Consider the following 23,044-nt stretch of genomic DNA (forward strand, 5'->3'; position numbering starts at 1 on the left):
GAAAATTAACTAATACTTTCTGGGAAAGAAAATTTGAAATTTTAATGTAAGCGTCCTTTAATATGTGAAGAAAAAAAAAGATTATTGGCATTGGCCTATGATCGGCGGATGTTGATTTTTGTTACTATGCATTACATGGTATGCCAATTGATGCAACAAGTTAACCATATTTATACTAAAATTTAGCTTTGCATTTTGCTCAATATGTTTTGTGTAACCTACTTATAAGAAAATAAAAAGTATTGTAAACCAAAAGCGGATGCTAAAAGGTTGCTGCAGGACTACAGCAAAACGCTATAATATTACGCGTGACATCAAAAAAAACCCTAAACTAAGTTGAAAGTACTCTGTTTTCAACAAATAGTAAACAAATTAAAACAATTTTGAACAAAATGTTTAAAAAAAACTTAAAATTTTGACAGAGAAAACAAAGGAAAAAAAATCTAAGTTTTTTTTTTTTTTTTTTTTTTTTAAATCTAAGGGGAGAAGTTTCAGTTCTTCTGCATTGCTACTTTAAACAATTTTAATTATTTTGAAAATATTACTATTTAAACTTAAATTTTTAATGAAGCGAGTAACCTGGAATTTTCTAAAAAACAACCTGGAAAACCTGGAAAAGTCAGGGAACTATTTTTAACCAAAAGTGTATGAACCCTGATCTATATTTCACGAAAATCGGCTGAACGGTCTAGGCACTATGCGCGTCACAAATATCCAGACAGACTTTATTATTAGTAGTGATTATTTGTTAAATCTATGCACTTCTTATTTTGCTACCCAGCTCCCAATTTTTCTGCATTTAGCTTAGGAATTACCATTCATCAACAAGAGAATAAAACTTTAGTTTCCTGAGTGAAATCCTGGGGTCCTAATCACTAGACCACATGTGGCACATGTACTACTTAACGGTTGCTGCATATTTCGTAGCAAAGCATCAAGCTCTGTTTATGTTTCAGAAACAAATCCGTGTTTATGCTGATGAAGAATGTTACATTTTTAAGAATGATAGTATTGACTACACCTATATTTTCTTATTTTTCCTTTCATACATTTATTGCAGAAAGGTTCTCAAAACAAAGAAGCAGAATTGTCTGAAATACAAAACATGCTTGATGAATTGGCTAACCACAGGCATCGAATCAACAACAATTTTGAAAAGTGTAAATGTGATGCACGATCAAGCATACCAAAAGGTGCAGAAGTTCGAGCCAGTCCAACTGGAGTTGCGGGTAAAGAAATGTTTTTTGTATATTTTTAGTCATAGTGTTTCCCTCAGGTATTTTTATAAGGGCTCAGCACCCTGCTCTGTTTAAGTTAACCTTCAACGTGCCCAATCCCGCTTTTTTGGAATTCTCAAAGCGCTCTCCTTGACCCTTTCCCTTTGTCAGGTCAATGGTAAGTTTTAATAAAACTTCATCCTGCTTTTTTGGATTTCTCAAAGCATTCTCCTTCTCTGTCAGTTCAATGGTAAGTTTTAACAGAACTTCTTCATAAAAAAAACATTTTTATTAAAAACTCTAAGATTCGTCCTGGCCTGGCCTTGAAATATAATTATCTCATTTCTCACATAATTTGAGTGCAAGTCTAAATTTTCTAAATTTTTAGCATTATTTTTTAAGTGAAGCATTTAAAGCTTTCAAAAAAATAATTACAATAGCTATGGTTATTATTTGAAAAAAATATTTCAATTGAATGATACTTGAATTTTGTGGGCATATAGTGTAACAAAGAGAGAAAAAAGCACACTTTCTACTACCAAATTTTTATTAAAAAGTGCCCTTTTATCTGAAAATACAGTGCCCTTTTTTTGGTCTAGGGGAAACATTATAACATTTTTTAATGTCTGTTTCATTAAAGTTGCTCTTTTCAATAATTACAATTTTAAAAGTTTTTCTGCATTTTTGGAGAAAAATGACTTTATTAGATATTGGTTTACATCCGCTAAAAAATGGCCGATAAAAATATAAAGGGTAAGGAGGGTTGCATTCCAGTTGTAAATTTGGGATTTTATCTCAATATCAGGGTTGTGGCAGTAATGTTTATATTTTATTGTATAATGATATTTACTTTGTCGGTCCCCAGGGTCCATTTTCTCTGTCTGCCTGAGCACCTAAAACTGATACACCATGCAAACGGTAGGTGCGAGGGACCTCAGGGGGAAAAAAAACATCTTTGTCAAAAAATGTTTAGGACTGCTGTAGGCTCCCCCCCCTCCTCCTTACCAATATCTGCATTTATTAAAAATTATAGTTTAGAACACTTTCTTTTGCAATATAAAATCAAATGCAAAAACAGTTGATTGAGGTTATCAAAACTAATTTGAAATTTTATTTTTGATTTTTGTCTTGTTTACTATTTTACCATCCAGTGATAAAATTGCAGAAATAAGTTGTTAATGTATTAGAAATCAATTATTAATGCTTTTCTGGAAGTTACTCCTTACAAATATTTTCAATTCTCAAAATTTTGGTTTATTTTGAATACAGTGAACTTTTAAAAATGATCTATGGTGGTTTAAATCAATTTTTATGATTTTTAACATTTACCAGTTAAGAACCAAATATTTTGTTTGGAAGCATTTCATTATTGAATACGTGCTTGTTCAAAATTACAGCTGTGTCTAATATTTCAGTCCTTTCCCTTTCTGCAAACATTTCAATCATTTTTAAAGTTAAGAGTTATTTTGACAAATATACAACCTTAAATCTGTTCTTACTGTATGTTTTTAATCGGTCCTGTTAATTTATTATATGCTCTATTTGAAGAAAATTTTAATTCATTTATTATATAACATCCTGTCAATGTTTAAACAGTTAAATTGATGCCTTATATATTTGATGCCCCACACCTAATCTTGCCTTGTGCATTTTAGATTTCCATTTAACTTTCCAGAATTTGTTAATAAGTTATATATTGTACTGTAGAATTGGTTTTTAGGAAATTTCTTTTTGAATGCCGAAATTGTTAGCAGTTAAGAAATGTTGCATATTTTTGGTTCTAAATAGGTTCTGCACCACTTCCACTCCGTAAAAAGCACCACAGCACTTACCTAGAAACTGACTTGGACACAATGACATCGAGAGATTTAGCTGTTGCTCATGAGCGTGATATGGAGGACATTCCTGTCTATGTGAATGCTGAAGAGATAAATATTGTGAGTTTTTTTCTGTCTTAACAAAATGGATGTAAAAAAAAACTACTTTTCTTTACACAGTGAAATTCATTGCAACAAACTCCAGATGAAATTTTTCGTTGTCCCAAATTATTCACTGTAACAGAATCCTCTTAAATTTTCTTTATTTTCATAAAAGTGTTAATTTTGCAAATCTCCACTCAAATATTATTAAATCTGCAACATTTTCCGTTACTAACAATCTAAAATCAATTTAAACACATTATTTATTCTAAAAAAAAGGAAAAAAATATTGAACACTGACCTTTTATTCATTGGTTGTCTTCACAAAAGTGTTATTTCTTTTTGTATGAGAGATTTTTTCTTAAAGTACATTGTAAAGGATTGTAATTTATAAACATCACTTTACTGACCACAAGAAAAGTTGAAATTTCGCTGAACCGTTGCAAATTTGCGGGGTGCCTCTTGTTTGGTGCGCAGAAATAGAATGCGCAACAAACTAAATGGCTATAAACAGGCTTTTGTTGTCACACGTCAGCTTACGTTCAGCATGAACGGATTTCCACCTTGAATGGCTCTGTTTTGAAATACAAAGTTTTCATGTTACAACTTGTGAAAATCATTCTTTAATTTCGGAAAACAGCAATTGGTGAACAATATTCAAACTAGCATTGAGAAAAACATTTTGTTGTACCAAATTTTTGAAAAAATCATTTTGTAAAAACGAGATTTTTCATGCATTATTACTTTCTTCTATATCTAATATATAGAAGAAAGTATTGGATTCGTGCAAATTTTCGAATTTCGAATTTTGACGGATTCGAACGTTTTGAGGTGTGCTGAGTCCATTTAGACTATTTTTGGAAAATGTCTGTCTGTCTGTGTGTGTGTGTGTGTGTGTGTGTGTGTATGTGTGTGTGTGTGTCACGTCTGTGTGTGACCAGTTTTTTGTGGCCGCTCGACAGCAAAAACTGTCGCATGAAATTGAACGAAATTTGGTACACATATGTGACCCTATGTGAACTTGTGCCCATTGGTTTTTGGCGCGAATTCCTCCAAGGGGGTGGAGCAATGGGACGTTTTTTGAGTTATGCGTGATTGCTATTCCTCAGGAAGTAACTGGCGGAATCAAACAAAATTTGGTCCATATGTTGCCCCTAACTGGAGCAGGTGCTGATTTAATTTTGGTGTCAATAGCTCAAACGGGGGTTGAGTTATAGAACGTTTTTTGTCGTGAATTGTGACTGCTGTATCTCAAGAAATAACGAACGGAATCAAACAAAAATTTTTTAACAAGTAGCCCTTAGTGGGTATAAGAGCTGATTTTATTTTGGTGTCAACAGCTAAAAAGGGGGTAGCGCAATCGCCCGTTCTTTTTTTCCATTGTGAGTGCCCTATCTCAAGAAGTAATGCTGCGTTCTGGTTGAAATTTGGAATATATGTGAATCCATACGTAAACAGGCTTTGGTTCAATTTTGACTCCAATCGCTCCAAGAGGTGTTGATTTTTTTTTTTTTTTTTTTTTGCGAATAAAAATAGTTTTATTAATGCAACAATAAGAAAGATAAATCGTAATAGATTGTCGTCTGCGTATTTCTCGTGATTTTAATTGTATGGAAATGATCGGAAATATTATCTCAATGAATTAAAATTTTTAACTGTTGCCATCTTATGTTTTTTAATAAATAAAATATTTGTAATTAATTCAAGTAAGGCTTTTAAAGTAACTTTCAATTTTCGCTCTTTGCTTTGCTTTTACAATAATTCAGACATTGGGATGGTCGTCAAGTTTTTGCATGTGTCATTTTGTTTTTGTTAGGAATATTGCTTCCTCGTCAAGCATGGGGAGGGATCAGAAAAAGGAAAAATATGGAAGAAAGTTTTGTGATGACCACAACATACTAGTTTTTTTGGGGTTTTAAAACGGGACCAAAAGTTTTATTTATTGTTTTGGTATTCGCTGTAACGGTATTTCACCGTACAACCAGTTTCCAGAATCATGCAGCGAATCTATTGTTGTCACCTGTAGTTAAGACCTAAAATTTTCTATCGCAAATCAATTCCTCTGTTAGAAGTAATTCAAAGGTTGTTAGGTGCCTTGAATGAATGAAAACGTTGATTGTTGCTACCCATTTATCATCGGTTATCAGCTGAAATTGGACTTCCATCCTGGTGATGCTCGCATAAAACGGATGACATTCATTTTAATTTAGGTAGTAATGCCTTATACAAGATAAGTGTTGGAGAATAGCTCATAACCATGAATTCTACAAAAAGTATGGTGAACCTTAAAGGTTATAAAGGCATCTCGCATTAGATGACTGGGCTACATATTTCGATATGCAGATGCGTTCCCTACAAAAAGAGTCACCTTCTCAAACATTGAAGGAAAACGCCGAAGAGGGAGACCTCCAGTCAGATGGGGGGGGGGGGGGGGGCATTGCACAGGATAGGGTTAGGTGGGAAAGACTTCAAGAGACGGTTTTGAAGTAATGTCTTCATTGCTCTAGTGATTCAAATGGCATGTGTAACAACTACAGGGGTCCAAGTAGTCCTATATATCCTATATTTCCTATATTTTCAAAAAAAGCATCAAAATCGTCCTATATTTCCTATATTTTTCAAAAATGTCTTATAATTCCTATATTACCATTTTATACCATATATATCTTTTAAAAAGAACGGTAAATAAACTTTCTGACATCGGATGATTTTTCGCTGAAAGTATGTGCCCAAACGAATTTCAAATTAAAAAACTCAACTGGCTAAATTCTGCAACAGGCATCTTCTCTCATTGGCTACAGCAATGCGACGTCACTCTATAGTGGGTGGAGTTTCGAGAACTAATGCTGAAGTTGGTTTTAGAATTTTGCATCGGGGGGGGGGGGGGGGACAGCCGTTTGTTTTGTTTTCCATCATGGTTTTCATTTTCGTTGGTATATTTTTGCGTTCAGTGCATTTTCTGTTCGGAATGTTCTAATTTTCTTTTTGAAATCTTTTCTTTTTGTGGAATTTTGGGATCATGGAATGGTTAGTTCCTTATGATGTTAAAACATAGTTTGTCGTAATAAGTGGAATTATAATGGCGAAATCACATTGCTTAACAACATTTCGTGTGGAGTTGTTGAACCAGGAGGACATTAATTCTACAAATTTTGGTGCATGGTGCACTGAAGGAAAAGATGACTTTACTGTTTTATGCCATTTTTGCAACTGTTCAGTGCCCATAAGCAATAGTGGATTTTCGCAATTGAGGCAGCATGCTAAAACATTCAAGCATAAAGAAAACTCTGAAAAACATCAGAAGGATCCTTCGCAAGTTCTGTTTGTTCTTAATTCAAGTGGTAAAGGGTTCAGTGTAGATATAAAATCTAAGAGCTGTGGAATTAGTACTTGGGTCATGAGTAAGGAAGAAAAAATAAAAATTATCTTTGTTCAAATTTTGTTTAGTTATTTAGTCTATAAAGTACACTTTTTCCAAAAATTATTCTTTCAACTACAGGAAAGTCATTATAGATGTAAGGTATTTTGTTTGAGGTTTTTTTTAAACAAAATCATTGATAAGAATAACTGCATAATATATGATATGTATTATTTCTTTTTTCATAGCAAAATTATTCATATAATGTGTCCTATATTTGTCTTATATTTTTTGTGGAAAATATCCTATATGTGACAAGTCGGACACTTCTACCCCTGCAACTACAAAATTCACAGTGGATTAAAAAACTAAGTATTTTAAATTTGACTGTGTGAAAAATTGCTAAAATTAATAATGATATTTTATCTTTTGCTTTACTTTAATCGATTTTTTTTTAATAGCCAAATGAAAATGTTTCCAAAGAGGATGTCCCTTCAGGCACGGTTCCTTCATCATTAGTAGGTAGCAAAGATTCCGTGCAGTATTCCATGCAAGATATAAACGAAGCTGATGATAGAATGAAGCGTTTTTATGGTGAGACAAGTGCTGAAGATTTATTTCAAATGCAAAATGAGTTTTTGGAAATGTATGTGTGTCATGTTCTTTTAATTACTTGAGGTTTCATAGATTCCTATTTTCTATAAAAAAACAATCTTGAAATTGTTGTCATGGTTATCTTAAAACTATTAAATAGTGCGATGTCCCCACCTGTAAACATCATTTTGTGAGATAAATACATTATTTTTACTTTTTTTATATGGAAATTTATTGGCAGGGATGGACTCAAGCATAAGTATTGGTTTAGCTGATCAATAGGCCCAGTGACATTTTTCGTTTGGCTCTTTATATTTGTATTTGATACTACTGTTATATGCATTTTGTCATTTTTACTATGTGAAGGGGTAAAAAAGCACATTCCATATTGCACAACAGTTTTGAAACATACAGTGAAAAACTAGTTAAGTTTTTAAAATTGTATGGCCCCATGCAAAAATTAAGTTTATTTAAAAATTTAATCAATATTTCCAGTTATAAAAACATTTGTTATTACTTACTTAAGTGTAAGTCTGCATGTTTTTATACAGTCAAAAATGTGACGACCAGCAACAGGCTCGGGGCCCAGCTAGGCTGGTCCTAGTCAGTTTATTAGACCTCAATGAAGATCAATATCCTTCTTAAAGCTATCCACCCCTTTGCTCATTGCCACCTCTTCTGGTAAGCGGCTCTAAGTGCCCACAATTCTACTAAAGAAATAATTTTTTCCTAGTTTCCAAGTTTGCCTGATATTTGAATAGCTTAAAACAATGAACCCTCATCCTGCTTTCTGTGCAAAAATTTCAACCATTAACATCTTTCATTTTGAGAAATTTAAACAACTGAACCGTGTCTCTCTGAATCTCTTTTTCTCCAGGCTATACATATTAAGCTTTTTTAGTCTCTCTAGTATCCTAATCTAAATCTGAAAGTCCCCTGACTAGTCTAGTAGCCCTCCTTTGAACCCTTTCCAATAAAGAAATATCGTTCTTGAGGTAGGAGACAAAAACTGAACAGCGTACTCCAAAGGAGGTCTTACTAAACTTCTTATAAAGGCAAAAAAAACTTTTTAGATTTGTTTAAAATAGATCAATTGATAAACCGAAGCATTCTGTTGGCGTTGTTACTTGCAATGCTGCACTGTTGACACATTAACATACCCAGATCAGGAACATTTTCTGCCTGTCTCATGACTGGATCCTGTAAACAATAACTTGCACCCTTTTTTTCCATGATCTAAATTAACCTGTCATTAAATGTATAAACATACATTTTGTCCAAATACCAACTATTCTTAAAACCCTTCAGATTTCTGTTTGAGCACCCCCTGGAAATATCCCAGTTGGTTTTTCTGAGATGAACCAAATTTTTAAACATTCCCTTGTCTCTGTTTTTAATGCATTCATATGTAATTTCGTGAAACAGTTTTGTGTGTAATACTTTTTCTAAAACACCTATTTTTTTCTATTTTGTTGTTCAATGATTAAAAAAAATATTTAAATCATTGGCAAAGTAAAGCATTTCTTTATTTTGTTTTCTGCACTTTTCTGCACCTACTGTCTGTCCATCACGAGAAAAGCCCTTTCGCGAAATATCTGCGCCTGTCTATTGCTATAGCAATAAGACGTGTTTCATTTTTGTAAAGGAAGCTTATTGTTAAGGAATCTTTATGTTGGAAAAACGCCTGTACGACTGCACAAAGGCAAGAAGATGAGTGGCAAAATGGCGTCAAAAAAATCCCTCCTGCTAACCCTTGCAGAAAATGAACGAAGTCCGTTTCTATGGCAGTAGACGAGCTCAGACTTTACAGCGGGAACTTTTCTCTTAAAGGACAGACAGTAAAACACCAAGACTTCAGGGCAACTCAACTTGAGCCACTGAAAGTGGCTTGTGAAGACAGTTGTTTGATTTCTCAGAATATGAACAGAAACAGCTGCATGACATAATTCTCAATTTGTTCATGCTCATATCTGGGATGCTTTTATCACATATTGTAGCATAAAACTTCCACTTACGCACTTGATTTTAAATAATAATTTTGACCTTTGCACCATTTATTCACAGTTGCTTATAAAAAATATTAGGAAAAGTCTGTAGACAATGTTAGAATTTAATATTTAAGTTTTTTTTTTGGTTGCTGTAAAATTATCAAAAAAAAAAAAAAAAGCACTTTGAGTATGCAATTATAACAAGCTCCAACCATTAAAAATTATTAGTTCGTTTTTGGAAAAAATAACTTCTATCTTGTTTTATCTAAAATTATTTTATCCCTTTTTTAAGGTTACTGTGATTCATCAGTTTGTGGTCCCAAAATATCAAACATAAATGAGGGGAAAAAAAGAGCATTTTCCCCCCTGTGCAGTTTAATTTAATTTGTGTGGTAAAAAATAACGGACTATTGCAAGTATTCATAAAAATGTTACAGTAAAACCTGTGAAGTTGACCACCCTTGTAAGTTGACCACCTGTTTAAGTTGACCGCTTTTTTCAGGCACGGAATTAGCCCTTATATAAATCAACCTCTGTAAGTTGACCACCCGTTTTAAGTTGACCACTAAAGTAGGGCACCGCAAGTGGTCAACTTACACAGGTTTTACTATATCTGCTTAAATGTGATTACTGATGATAGTTACTCTATATTTTTTTGTGTAAATGTGCATTTTTATAACTGTTGTGGAAATATATGAATTTAATTTAAATTTTGTGTTCTAAAGAAAATTTTATTCATTCTATTCAAAAACACTCTGAATGAGTTTATGACATTTTTTATATAGGAATTTTGCCAAAAGAAAAGCCTTGCGAAATCAAAACCGTTCGAATTGTGAAACGTCAGTCGGAAAAACGCAGTCGAGAGCGAGACAAGAAAAGGGTTACATATGATGATCAATCCTCTGTATGGGTTGTTGAGGAACCTGACGTGTCATCAGATGATCTGCTGGATGTTGATGAAGGTATAAATATGCTTTTGAATGAAAAATTACTAATAACAGGGTTCGTTCGGTTCATGGAAATCCTGGAAAGTCATGGAAAACAAATAACAGAATTTCAGACCTGGAAAAGTCATGGAAAATTGAAATTTTCATTGAAAGTCATGGAAATTTATTTCAAGTCATGAAAAAATTTCCTGGGCAAAGAGAAAGGAACAGTAGCTAAAGGAGCATTAGAAATCATGAGTGATTTAACAGTGTAGCACATAAAAGCTATTAAAAGTGGAAAATTGAACGATCCAAAAATCAAATCAGAATTTTGAAATCTCATTGCATCCACTCCTGTCGCAGCCGTTTGGCATTTTTTGCGATGTGATTTTACTGCTTGGACGTCACTTATTTTGAATTTTCTGTTATTTTCAACACTTCTTATGTTTCATATTCGTAGTAGCAAAATTTCACGTTCTTAGTTTTGCTACGCCCACTCAAAAAAAAAAAGCAATTCAATTGCATGCGAGTTCGATTCCAACACTCGTTAGGACTTTATTATTAAATTTATCAGAGTTTATCATAATTTGTTGAATGTTTTAGAAAATAAAGATCTTAAGCCAGGCGATAGAATACAGAAAAAGAGGAATTCTAATGCTTTAAAACAGTAGTACCCAACATACGGCACGCAAAACTAATCCATTCGACCCACTGCTACGTTCAATGTCGGGAATTAAACGTGTTCTGGAATTTCTGAACCTATTAATTTATATGCATTTGAAACTATGCAAATTTGTAAACAAAACAAATATACTTTTGAATCAGAAGATTGATTCATTACTGAATGATTTTTTCTAAAAAGATCTGGTTTAGAAACATGAAGAACTAAACTATGTGGCTTTACTTTAAAGAACCAAAATACTGTCAAGTTATGTGGATGATTAAAGGCACTGTTGACACTAAAAGGTAACTTTTGAAGCAAATTTATTGAAACTTAGTGGTGATTCATTCAACCTTTGTCAATTTCTATGTCATTCTGCTTTAAAAAAAAAAAAAACAAAAAAAAACAAAAAAAAAAAAAAAAAACAGACATTTAAAGCATTATCATATTGGATTCACTGCACTTTTACTTTACTTAAATTTATATGATGAAGACAAATAAGAATAGTTCAGTTTTTTAAGTGTGAACTTATATTTTTTCCATTACAAGTTAGTGCTTCAATGAGGCTGTGGCATTCATATAGACGTTTTGCTAACGCTCGTTTCCAAATATTACCAAGTTTGAGATTAAATAGTACTGTTCTCTTCGTATAACAAGGTCATGAAAATTTTCATTGAAGTCATGAAAAAGTCTTGGAAAAGTCATGGAATTTTTTCATCCAAATAGAGTATGAACCCTGTAATAATAAATAAAATTTTATGATGGACTATTTTATTCAATGTGTCAAAACTCCCCCCCCCCCCCGAAGTTTCTATAACAATTCAATACTTAACAGAGTAAGCGGAACTGAAACACCATAAAAATGAATCCTGTGTTTCAATATTCAAGGGGGATTCTTTGTAACAGTGAAACATGTGTCTGCAGTTCTCTGCAAATTTTTGGGAATCAAAGTTATTATATTTTCTGTTACTTTTCTGCACAAAGGCATTTCTGTATTTCTTATTGTAAAGTATCTTACATCATTACTATCTGATGACTAATCTTTCTTAACAGTGAGCAAGTATTCTTATAATCAACATAGTTATTTAACAATTAATAAATTAACAATCAATATTTGTTTAAACAATAAAAACAAAAGAACACAACTCAAGAAAGTCATATAGTCTGAGTATATACCAAACAATGATGAATTGGTCCTGTTATGCTGGTATTGCTTAAAAAAAAAAAAAAACATACTCTCCTTGTCCTCTCTTTTTTGGTGAAGTTATACTTGCAATTTTTAGAACTATCAATTTTATATATATTTATAAATGTAAATTAATTAGTAACTAAATCTTTGAAAGCATTTGATTTTTTTTAAAGTCAGTTTTTTTTTTATTTTTAAAAAACAAATAATTTTTTACACCCTACTTGGAAACATGATTCTAAAATTGTTGGTAAACTCTTCAATTTAGCCTCCAAGAAAGCAGCAGTTATTTATTTTAAATGCATTCAAATTATTTTCATGTGTCATGTTAAAAGTGCTTTTAACTATTAGCATACAAACTTTGTGTTTGTTCAATAAATTCACTAACCATCAATAGAAGAGGTTTTAGGACCTCTTTCAAAAGAGTTCATTATCGTGAGAAAATATTACTTATTCTTCGAACATGATCACTTGTTTTAGGAAAGGAAACCTTCTTATATTTGGTAAATATATATAAACTTGATATATACTTACCAAAATATAACAATGTTTTAATCAATTATTTAAATGATTTAGTAATGTATCACATCAAATATATCTGTACCTGAGAGCCAGACTAGCCCAAGTCCAAAAATTGGGATTTTCTATTTATTAGTGCATTTTACGTAGAAGCTTAATCCGCATCGAGCCATGTGAACGTAATTGTTAAAAAAATCCTGTTCAATATTTTACCATAGTTAAAAAACCGCACGTAAAGATATCAATAAAACAACATTCTTCTCACTTAAATTTTATATGCCCCTTTTTCAATTTAAATTTCATTCTTTTTTTCAATAGGAGTTGTACGGAAAGCTACTGTAGTGCCAAGTACTAGGCCAACATCAATCAATTTACTGAGTTCAAATTCAAATCGATCTTCAGTAAGTGGTTTACGTTTTTTAATCTTCTATACCTCAACTTAAAAATCTAGCATAAGTTGTAAAATGAGTTGATTTATTTTTGTTAAATTAAGTTAGATGTATTTTCAGTTTGATCATATATAAGTGGTAAAGAACTTAAAATTTGCTTTCAGTCAATCAATAAAACATTATAACATCTTTTAATAACAAAGTAACAACTTAAAATTTGCACAGCCTCCAGATTTTTTAATGTATTGAAATACTTAAAGATTTCAGCTAGTAAGGTCTGTTTCTGTGTTCAGTGTCAAGAAGAATCTACTCATGTATGAGAAGAAATTTCTCTTAAGATATGTGTTTACAGAAATAGCATCTTAGATGTTTATATACTGGACTGCAAGCTTACTTGACAATGGAGAAATAAGCTGAGACCAAGAAAAGGAGATAGTTCCTAGCGCCTTGTTCGATTTTTGTGTAAAATTATTCTTTTCAGTTTAGAACCGGATTAGTTAGTTAAACCCACCCATATATAACCTTTTTTTGTCGTAATTTCTATCAATCGTGGAAAATTTTTCAATTTTACTAGCAAAGCAGCGTGAAGCATTTCATTCATTTGAATCTAACGCATCAGCCAATAGCAGCTCATAGACAGGTGGCGATCTCTTATTCGCCAAGTTGGTAGGGTACGTAAGTAGTAAGTGTGACGCATGAAATACACCGCCAGCTCAGCCAATTCCAGTCAAGGACTGCAGTTTCGTGCTTATTAGCACTCATCAGCCCGGCATAGGATTAACTGAGCTGGAAGTGGAAAACCTCTTAAGGAAGCCAAGAGTGCCTAACGAATTGGTAGCTAATATAGAATTGGCACTGACCAGACGAGTGACCGAAACAATGGTTCGGTTCAACTCGAATATTGCAGGCAAGGCAGGTAAATTCAGTAAGTTGCCGCCCTATAGCCAGGGCTAAGGCAGAAATACGTGAAATACACCGCCAGCTCAGTCAATTCCAGCCGAGGATTGCAGTTGCTTGCTTATTAGCACTCATCAGCCCGGCATTGGATTAACTGAGCTGGAGGTGGAAAACCTCTTAAGGAAGCCGAGAGTGCCTAACAAACTGGTAGCTAATATTCTATATTAGCAAGAAAATAAATGAATAAGTAAATAACTGCAAAGGAAAGAAAGGCATAAATTAAGGAATTTGTTTTATAAAAAAATGCTTGTTGTACTCAGATCTTAATGAATCTCATTTTTTAATAATAAAAATGAAAATAGTACACAAAATTAAATTGTTTGTCGGTATGCAATACTTCTTTTAGTATATTATATCTATTTCAGTTATGTTTTATAATTGCTAAACTTGGGCATGTAAGATTTAAGAATTCTGAACAGTTACATTCAAATAAATAAATAAGAACAATTTGATACAATGAAACATAATACTTTTTTCTTATTTATAAATATATACAGTGGCTCCCAAAAGTCTTCGTACACCTACCACTTTCAACGAAATAGGCCCCAATCCATTGGTTAGAAATAATATTTCGGAATAGGTATTTAATTATAAGATCTATGATAAATTTTTAACAAAACTACATAAAAAGTTTTTAAAAAATATTGAAACTTAATTTTTTAAAAATCAAAAACCTTAAAGTGCCGGAAATTTTATCTCGCAAAAGTCTTCGTACACTTCATAAAATGTCTATATATTATTGAATAATCTAACTTTTGATTAAGTTATTAATTAGTAGAATATCATACAGTATTCATAACACCTTTTAAACGTCTGGGAATAGATTTCATTCTTTTTCTTTCTTTTTTTTACGTAACTTCTGAGTAAGTGTTCAACCACACTTCGAATCTTACTGTTTCTAGCTGTATTTTCGTTTTAAAGCCCTATTTTCGTAATCTAGCCACCAGATATCTCTAAATACGTTACATTAAGTTAAAATCTGGAGATTGAGGGTTTTTTTTCTAAACTTTAGGACAATTTTCGAGGCACTAGACGCAAACGTTGAAAACCGTGTACTTCTTATCGTTATCTTGATAAAAAACAAAGTTGTTTCCAATAACCAAATTTTTGGCTAAGGGTTCAAAATTGGTTTTTTAAAATATTTAAAGGAACAGCATGATTCATTATTTCATCAAAAAATTACAAACTACCAAGTCCTGATGCTGATATGCACCCTCACACTAGAAAACCTCCACCGTCCTGATTAACTGATCCAAATAAGTTCTTAAGAATAAGTTCCTAATTTTTTCTTCTATTTACAGTTGTACAACAATTTAACAAAAAATGTTAAATTAATTTTTATCTGCAGATAAGACGTGATTCTAAAACGTTTTTAGCTTATTTATCGTTGATTTTGCGACGAAAAGCGTAAGCTTTCTGTTTTTCGCGCGACCAAGAAAATTTCTGCGGGAAGAGGTCCTATTTAATCCAGCTGATCAGAAAACTTGGCGGACAATTTTAGGTGAAAATTAAATGTAAAATGTTTCATTTAACTCTGTAGAAACTTTTACAGCACTCAAATGTGTATTTTTCATAAATTTTTTACCTTTAAATCTCCGATCACGTTTTGTGAACTTTGCAGGTTGACCTTTTCTTACCTTGTTTTCGGCCCGATTCCTTTCTTTCAAGCATTTTATCAAGCACTTTACTATACATACAAATAAATTAACTAATTTAGAGACATTTCAAACCAATTTACCACTACTGTGGGAGAAAATTTCAAATTTTGAATGGTGTTTGCGGTTTTTTACGAATACCAGCCATTTTACAGTAATAAGCCCAATATTAAGGAATAAATAAAAAAAAATTAAAGGCAAATGACTTATGAGGGTCAACACAATGCAAAAATATTAATAAAACGGCATATGATAGTTTTAATCGTAAATTTATTTTAAAATATTTGAGTGTACGATGACTTTTGTGGCGTGTTATTTCTCTGTCTCTTCGTTTTCTGACCCATTTCAAAAAGAAGATCCGTCAATATTTTGAAAAAACCAATGGGTTGTATTTAGAATGACATAGGAATGATGTAAAAAAATATTGGACTTCATATTTGAATTCAGTTTCGAGTTATTTTGGTTTTACTAAAAAATTTCAAAGTGAATGAACACTTTTTGGAGCCACTGTATGTTTGTCATGAAAGAAATTTACATTTAATGGAAGAAAATTTTTCATGTTTGAAGAAATAACGTTCTGGTATTATACAAAGTGAAAACACCCACTCCCTTATTTAGTTTCAAACTTAGATATGCAATAAAATAGCATATTATTTTTCATTTTGGAACTATTAAACCACTGTTTACGAGTTCTTTTGTTGCTGCATAAAGGTTCAGATTGATTAGTATTTTATATTTAAATGCTCAAAAATTTTCTAATCAAAACATTGTGAATTCCATTCAATTTTATCATTGTTATTAAGAAGTCCATTTAAAATGCCTTTTTATTTTTTTTCCCCAATTTCATGTATAAAATTTTTGCTGTTCTAGTAGAACAAGGACGTTTGTTATATATGGTAATAATTCTTATTTATTATTTTAAGAAAACGCAAAACTTGTTTTATTTTTATTTAAATATTGCCCTTGACATTTGAATAAAAAGTAAAACAAGTATAAAATCAATATGGAAGTAAAAAACTTTTGTGTTATGCATGAAAATCTTTTGAAGCTTCCAAAAATTTCAGTCTTCAGAAAATTTTACATGAGTCCACTACCCCCCCCCCCTGAAAAATATTAGAAACAGATTTTCAGGAAACAAATTGTCTTTTAGCAACTTCAGCTTCAATTAGATTTGAATTATGTGATAGAATTAATCTGTCTACATTTTACAGCTGAAAATTCTCTTTTTGTACCCATTTTAAATATTACTTTTTTTTTCTCTTCATTTACAAATTAATCTAAAAGGGGGAGGGAGAGGGAACCCATAAAATTAAATTTCATTGATACTACTAAACACTAACTAACCAAATAATAGAAAAGCAAATAAAATTTCTTGTGTGAAAAAAGAAACAAATTTAACTTCTGTAGAATGTTATTGAAGAAGTAATTTATTTAACTACATTCGATGAAAGAAATAATTCCAAATAAATTTAATTAAATTACTTTTCCTACAGATAAACTTGATTTCAGTTTAATTTATTATTTGGAGAAAACACTGTATGTATGTATGTACATATGTATTTTTTTCTTCAGAATCCCCAGTCTGCTCATGAAAGACTCTTTGGGAGTGGCTCCAAGAAAGAAAAGCCAGTCATACAGCAGGAGAGGTCGTATTCCAACAAAAAGTCAAAAAGAAGGCATTATACTGTCAGTGGCTATCAGTATATGTTAGATCCTCAGTTTGCACAGTATTTCAGAGTAAGATGTAAAATCAATTCTTTTAAGTCTATATTTGTACAATTTACAAGTTAATTGCTAACTGTTGAGGTCTAATTAATTTGCTGCAAATTATTAAATAGATGTCCATATGCACAGATCCCTGAATAATTAGCAGTGAGCTGTTATTAAAGGAATATTTCCCTGAGTAAATACATGAAATATATTATTAGTGCGTGTTCTCTCCCAGTAGCTATCCATAAGGTTTCTTTTTTTCGGAAAAGTGTGAACACATCTATGGGCACTTGTGTACAGTTGTTCCCATATTCCTTCCATATTACAGTCAAACCCCATTAACATGAACTCACTTAACACGAAATCCTGTCAGAAAAAGCTAGAAATTAGTGTTGAATCACAATCGCTTAAGACGAAAATTATTTTGAGAAATCCTGCTTAAGACGAAACAGTTTTTAAGGTCTTGGGAAAAAAAAAAAGGAAAGAAAGGAGAAAAGCAAATCCCGATCCTTTTGAAATTTTCTTACTAACTTTCCAAGTTTGTAAGATCTGTATTTGAGTTAAGCGATTGCCTAGCCTTGCACAGTCGGTTTTTGTGCATCATACCTTTTGTAAAAGGATGTTACTTCAAAAATTAAAGCACAAATCTAAAACAAAAATTTGTGTCTGCTTAACTTAACTACAGTAAATGTGGAGATCGGTTAACGCAAAGTTCGGTCAACACAAAATTTGGTTTACACGAAATATTTTGGTGTCTCCGTCAAGTTCATGTTAACAAAGTTTGACTGTATTAATATTAGGGTGGCATATTATTAGTTGTTAAAAAAATTGTAAATATTTATAATTTTAATTTTTTATATTCAGATTGCAAACTTACTGTTACTTATTATTATCAAATATTTATTTATTTATTTATTTTTATCTTATTTTATTTTAAAATTATTCAAGAAGTATTTTTTTTTAAACACCTCAAAAAATTCCATGATACAAAAAAAAAAAAAAACTATTCAATCATGGAGACATTTTTGCTCTTGGAATTTGGTAATATTTTTTGAAAAAAAAGAAATGAAAAAAAAAGTTCATGTGTGGTGTATCATGTAATTTAATGCAACCCAATTTAATTATTGAAAAAATAAATAAATAAAATTGCATTGTGTGTTCTTTCAGGAGAGGCCTCGCTCTAGAGATGATGTGGATATGGAAAGATGCCTTCGCACTGCCAATACCCCAGACATAGTCAGAAGTACAATTAAGAAAAATGATGTTTATGATGACAAGATAATAGAAAGAGAGGTTTGTTTACTTACATGTTTTTGTCAATATTGTGTCACATTTTTTAAATTGGCTAAAAATTATTCATATAAAATTTGGTTCAATTCTTGAATTTTCCATCAACCTTCTGACTCCATATCCCACGATTTCCATGGGCAACTCTGCCGGTAGCTAAATCTGCTCATCCTGCGCGCATGTGTTTTCTTCCTCTATTGTGGGGCGATCCCATCAGTAGTGTAACTATGGGGTTTAGCTCCCCTGGCAAATTAAAGAAATTGTGCCCTCCCAGCCAGGGTAGCCACATGGGAAGTCACCAGAGGTCTTTGTGACCTCCAAAAAGTAACATTTTGATCAGTTGATTCAATAATGCGGAAGCAGCATTGTAATTTTTTTTCTTGTTCTCTTTTTTAGAATTGTTTTCAGTGATGCCCAATGTTCCTTCTCAGAATATGTTATAAATGTGTCACTAGCTCTTTTTCTTGCGAGTTTTTTTTAATATATATTTTAAAGCATTTTTCAAACTCTATGATTAAAAAAAAATGTGCTAAAAATTTTTTTTGTTAATCAGTCAAAATACCGCCCCCCTGGGGAGAGCCACTCCTGCCAACCCCTAGTTACGCTACTGGATCCCGTTTAACTACTGAAATAAGTTATATACAGTATTAGATGTTTAATTTACGATTTGGCCAACAGATGTTGTTAGTTGCCCACTAACATAAAAGCAATCAAGTTTTTATAATAGGTAGAAGAACTATAACTTAAATGTGCACTAAAGCAGCAATACTACCCATTGTGCCACCCCCTGAATGGGGCTCTGTGAGAAGCTTCTAAGGTTTTTCAGGAACTGCTCAAAAGGTTAAAAATTGTTGCTACGCCATTTCACAGTATTTTTTCCAAATGTAGAGTCTACAACATGACACTTTTTTTTGCCATAAAACTGATTGGCATAAAAAATTTATTCTGAGTTAATCCTACCAACGCATAAACTCAAAATAAAACAATATGTAAAAAATAATAAATTGAATAGTTGTAGCAAAAAGAGTCATATTGTTGACTCTTACATTTGGACTAAATACTGTGAAAAGGCCCAGCTTTTAATTGCTTTAAAAGGAAGGAAAAAATTAATAATGTTATTTTAGAACGTCTGTAATACTTACAAAGCAAAATGCTAAAGTATGATAAATGCTTGATTTTTTTTTTGTCATGTGGTAAAATTTACCATGAACAGGAATGATAATAATAAAAATTTTTATAGCCTCATTACAGATTATTGAAATACTCTATGCTTGCAAAGAAATCAAGTGGTGTATACTCTAAATTAGCAATATAAATAACTTTTTATAAACAAATGCAATTCTGTGGAGCAAGAAGGTTTAATGAGCGGAGTTACAGATTTTGTCTATACTCAAGATGTTTTGCTTTTTCAGAAATTATCAACTACAATAAATTTCTCATTCATGTTTTTTTAAAGACTATTTCTCTGTTCACTTTCTCTGTCATAATCCTGTGTTTTGCTTCTGGTTCTTAATAATTGCCAAAATAATGAAAAATAATAATTTAATAAAATTTAAATTTAAAATTGAGAGAAAAAGAAATAGGTGGTTTTTACATCTTTTTACAAATAGCTTTTACTAAAACCACCTTTGTTTCTTTTTCTCCCTATTTTTAAATTAAATTTAATTGCCTGCTTTGGAATTACCCTAAATATAAAGGTATTTAGATCAACTGCAGTTTTTTAGTGTTTTTAATCAAGAAATCATATACTTATTTTATTTCATACTTTTTATTGCAAATCTAGCTTATCGAAAGTCTTTAGAATTAAAAAAACATATTTTATATTTTATTGAACTATGTCTTTGCTGTAATAACATTCCTCAGAAAATTGGGAATCAGACTTTGTGTATCATTTGAATTGAACAATAGCATGGTAGTTATGCTTGTAACCACGTTAAAAATCTCAATTAAAAATTTTAAATTGTTCTATTTTTTTTTTTACCATTTATGTATTATAACAATCAAGCCTTGCTTAATGTAAAATGTCTGATGAATTTATCTCTGGGCAGCTGATGTTGCCTCAAAAGATAGAGATTCCTGAAAGGTATGTGGAGGTGGAGCCAGAACGTCTATCAGCATCCGAAAAACTAAGACGAAGCCAAAAGGCAGAAAATATTTGCAAGATGCTGTCTGAGACGACCACGTAAGTTTTACTTCTTTATTGCATTAAATTTGCTGAGCATATACAAGATGTGTCTGTACTTCAGCAAAATAACATTTGGGACTAATACTCGTATTTTTTTCACAACATTTTTTGCATTGAAAACTTTTTTATTGAATTATTTTCAATACCTCATTGTATGTATTTTCCTCTTGTTTTTTCTCCTTCTCACCTTATACAAATTTAGTCTTGTTTTTTCTCCCACTGATTTGTTTCTTTTACTGTAACAATGTTTGAACAAAATTAGTAAGGCTTGTCATGCATTTATGTTACTTTTTTCAAAATTCAAAATACACTTTTGTAGATCCTCAATTGTTTCAGCTTAGATCCCTAAAAATAGCTTAAACTAGCTTATATATATTTACACATATAACATGAAAATATTGCTGCCAAACAGGTATCAGGATATATAATGCATGAAAATATAGCTTAGCAATTTGATGTGTTGTAATCTTGGCAATCAATTTTAATAAGGAAGTTTACAAAACTTGATTTGTAATGCTGACTTCATTCAAAAAATGTCCCACAGATGCCCATGCTTACTATTTGCTTTCTGATGCATTGTACTTGTTCAGTGTTGCTCATATCTCTTTCTCTTCCATGCAGTAGCACCTATGAAGATGTTGTCGAGGAGAGGAGCAAATCCCCGGAAGCCTTTCATAAAAAATTGTCCGAAGAAAAGCGTAAGAGAGCCCACCTGCTGTCCCTGAACCGTGCACTTGCCAGGGAAGTTGTGGAGAGGAGTAAAGCTGTAGCAGGTAAACACTGAAATTATCAATTCTGTCGTAAAAGTCAACTTGGAGCTGACTGCAACTGAGATTTCTAGAGAAAAAAAAAAGAAAAAAATGTGTGGTTTTTGCAATAATATTTTTGATTGGAATTGTGTGGGACATTGTTTTTATGAAATACATGATGATATTTATGATGACATTTAAATATTTTCTGTAAATGAGATTAAAAAAAAAATCATTAAGCATAGAAAAGTGCAACTTAATGTTTAGTTTTTCTTCCTAAGTATCCTGGCAAATCTTCATGAGTGCTACCTGCACTTTCTATTGTTATTCTTCAATTTGTTCTTCAGAGTTTTATACAGCATTTTTTTAAAACTCTTTTAGTAGCACTGGCTTTCAAGTTTCATACTTAATGAGCTAGTAGTAGTAACTTTCCTAATACTATCAAATAGCTACTTTTCTAATTGTACCAATATATTTTCATTTAAGTAAATAACATGTAAAAACAAATATGATTACAGCAACATTAAAATAAGTTAAGTTTTTATTATAAAAAAAATCATTCAATACAAAAGTAATGAAAAACAATGTTTAAAAATAAATAACATAAAATTAACAATTGCAAATAGTGTGCTGAGATGTCAAAAATCTGTTGGATGGTCAACCTCCTCGTTATTACTTTTAAGGAAATTTTCAGATCTAAATGAATCTTTTTTAGTACTCCAAACATTGTGATCAAGATACTTAGCTCCTATGCTTTATTTGACTTAAGATTATCATTATTCATTAGAAATTATAACCATTTCATTAAAGTGCTCATGTATTAATGGCAATGTCTTTAAGTAGGTAAAAACTCAGTAATAACAAACAATATTGATCGCTTATTGTCATTGAATTTCAAATAGGTCAAAAACAATTAACTGTAGGCAGTTTAGGCAGAAAACTTGATCAAATTTAGCTTTTGATCAAAATGCCTGGAACAGCTCTAACTAACTTATTTAAAGTACTTTTTATATAAAAAATGTATAGAAAGCATTTCTTTATTTACTCATATTAAAACTCATTTTTAGCATTCCTCAAAAATTTAGTATTACCACCTTAACAAAGTTCAAATCTTTTAAACTAAAATCATTAAGTATTAGCAAGCAATTTTTTAATTTGTACAATAATCAACTAAAAACTCTGCGTTTAATAGCCAGCATTGTGTTTCATCAAATGAAGGAGTAGAGAAAAAAAAAAATCAATTGGGAGCAGCTATTAGTATTAATTTATAAAATTTCACAATTTTAGACACCCAAAGAAAATTGAAACAAGCAATGTCTTTTGTAGTTATAGTATTTCTTTTCTTTCTTTCTTTTGCCTTTTATTTTTATCTCTTGTTTTTAAAATTATTTTTTTGATACTTGTAAAAATTTTGCAGATATATGATGCATGACGTGTTTAAGAATTAATCAGTGATGTTTTGATTTGAGATAATTATTTTGACCTATAAAGGCACAGTATGCATAGTAATTGAAATTGATAGCTAAAGAATCTAGGAAGACATACAATGTGTACTGGTTTTACTGTGTAGCTTATCTTAGCTATAAACTGGTTGAATCAAATTTTAAATTTGGTTTTGAATTTTTCAAACTTGTATAATTAACTCTTGAATTTTAAAATCTTAAAGTATGCTTTTGTGAGTAGCAATCAAAAGAATTAGATTTTATAGTTTAAACTCATCCACAATTTTTTGTTTTATTGTACA

At 31.3% G+C, this 23,044-nt stretch overlaps 1 protein-coding gene across 1 annotated transcript in view; it reads left to right on the top strand.

The window, feature by feature from the left end:
* LOC129223325 (uncharacterized) overlaps positions 1-23,044 on the top strand; it is a 74,627-nt gene that overhangs the window by 46,797 nt on the left and 4,786 nt on the right. The window contains exons 16-24 of the mRNA XM_054857892.1: positions 1,061-1,229; positions 3,006-3,154; positions 6,956-7,088; positions 9,862-10,038; positions 12,690-12,769; positions 16,942-17,106; positions 18,247-18,372; positions 20,415-20,548; positions 21,173-21,324. Of these exons, the coding sequence (XP_054713867.1) occupies positions 1,061-1,229; positions 3,006-3,154; positions 6,956-7,088; positions 9,862-10,038; positions 12,690-12,769; positions 16,942-17,106; positions 18,247-18,372; positions 20,415-20,548; positions 21,173-21,324 (1,285 nt within the window). The remainder of the gene's footprint in view (positions 1-1,060; positions 1,230-3,005; positions 3,155-6,955; positions 7,089-9,861; positions 10,039-12,689; positions 12,770-16,941; positions 17,107-18,246; positions 18,373-20,414; positions 20,549-21,172; positions 21,325-23,044) is intronic.

This window comes from Uloborus diversus, chromosome 5 (genome assembly GCF_026930045.1).
Source record: "Uloborus diversus isolate 005 chromosome 5, Udiv.v.3.1, whole genome shotgun sequence".
Classification (NCBI taxonomy): domain Eukaryota; kingdom Metazoa; phylum Arthropoda; class Arachnida; order Araneae; family Uloboridae; genus Uloborus; species Uloborus diversus.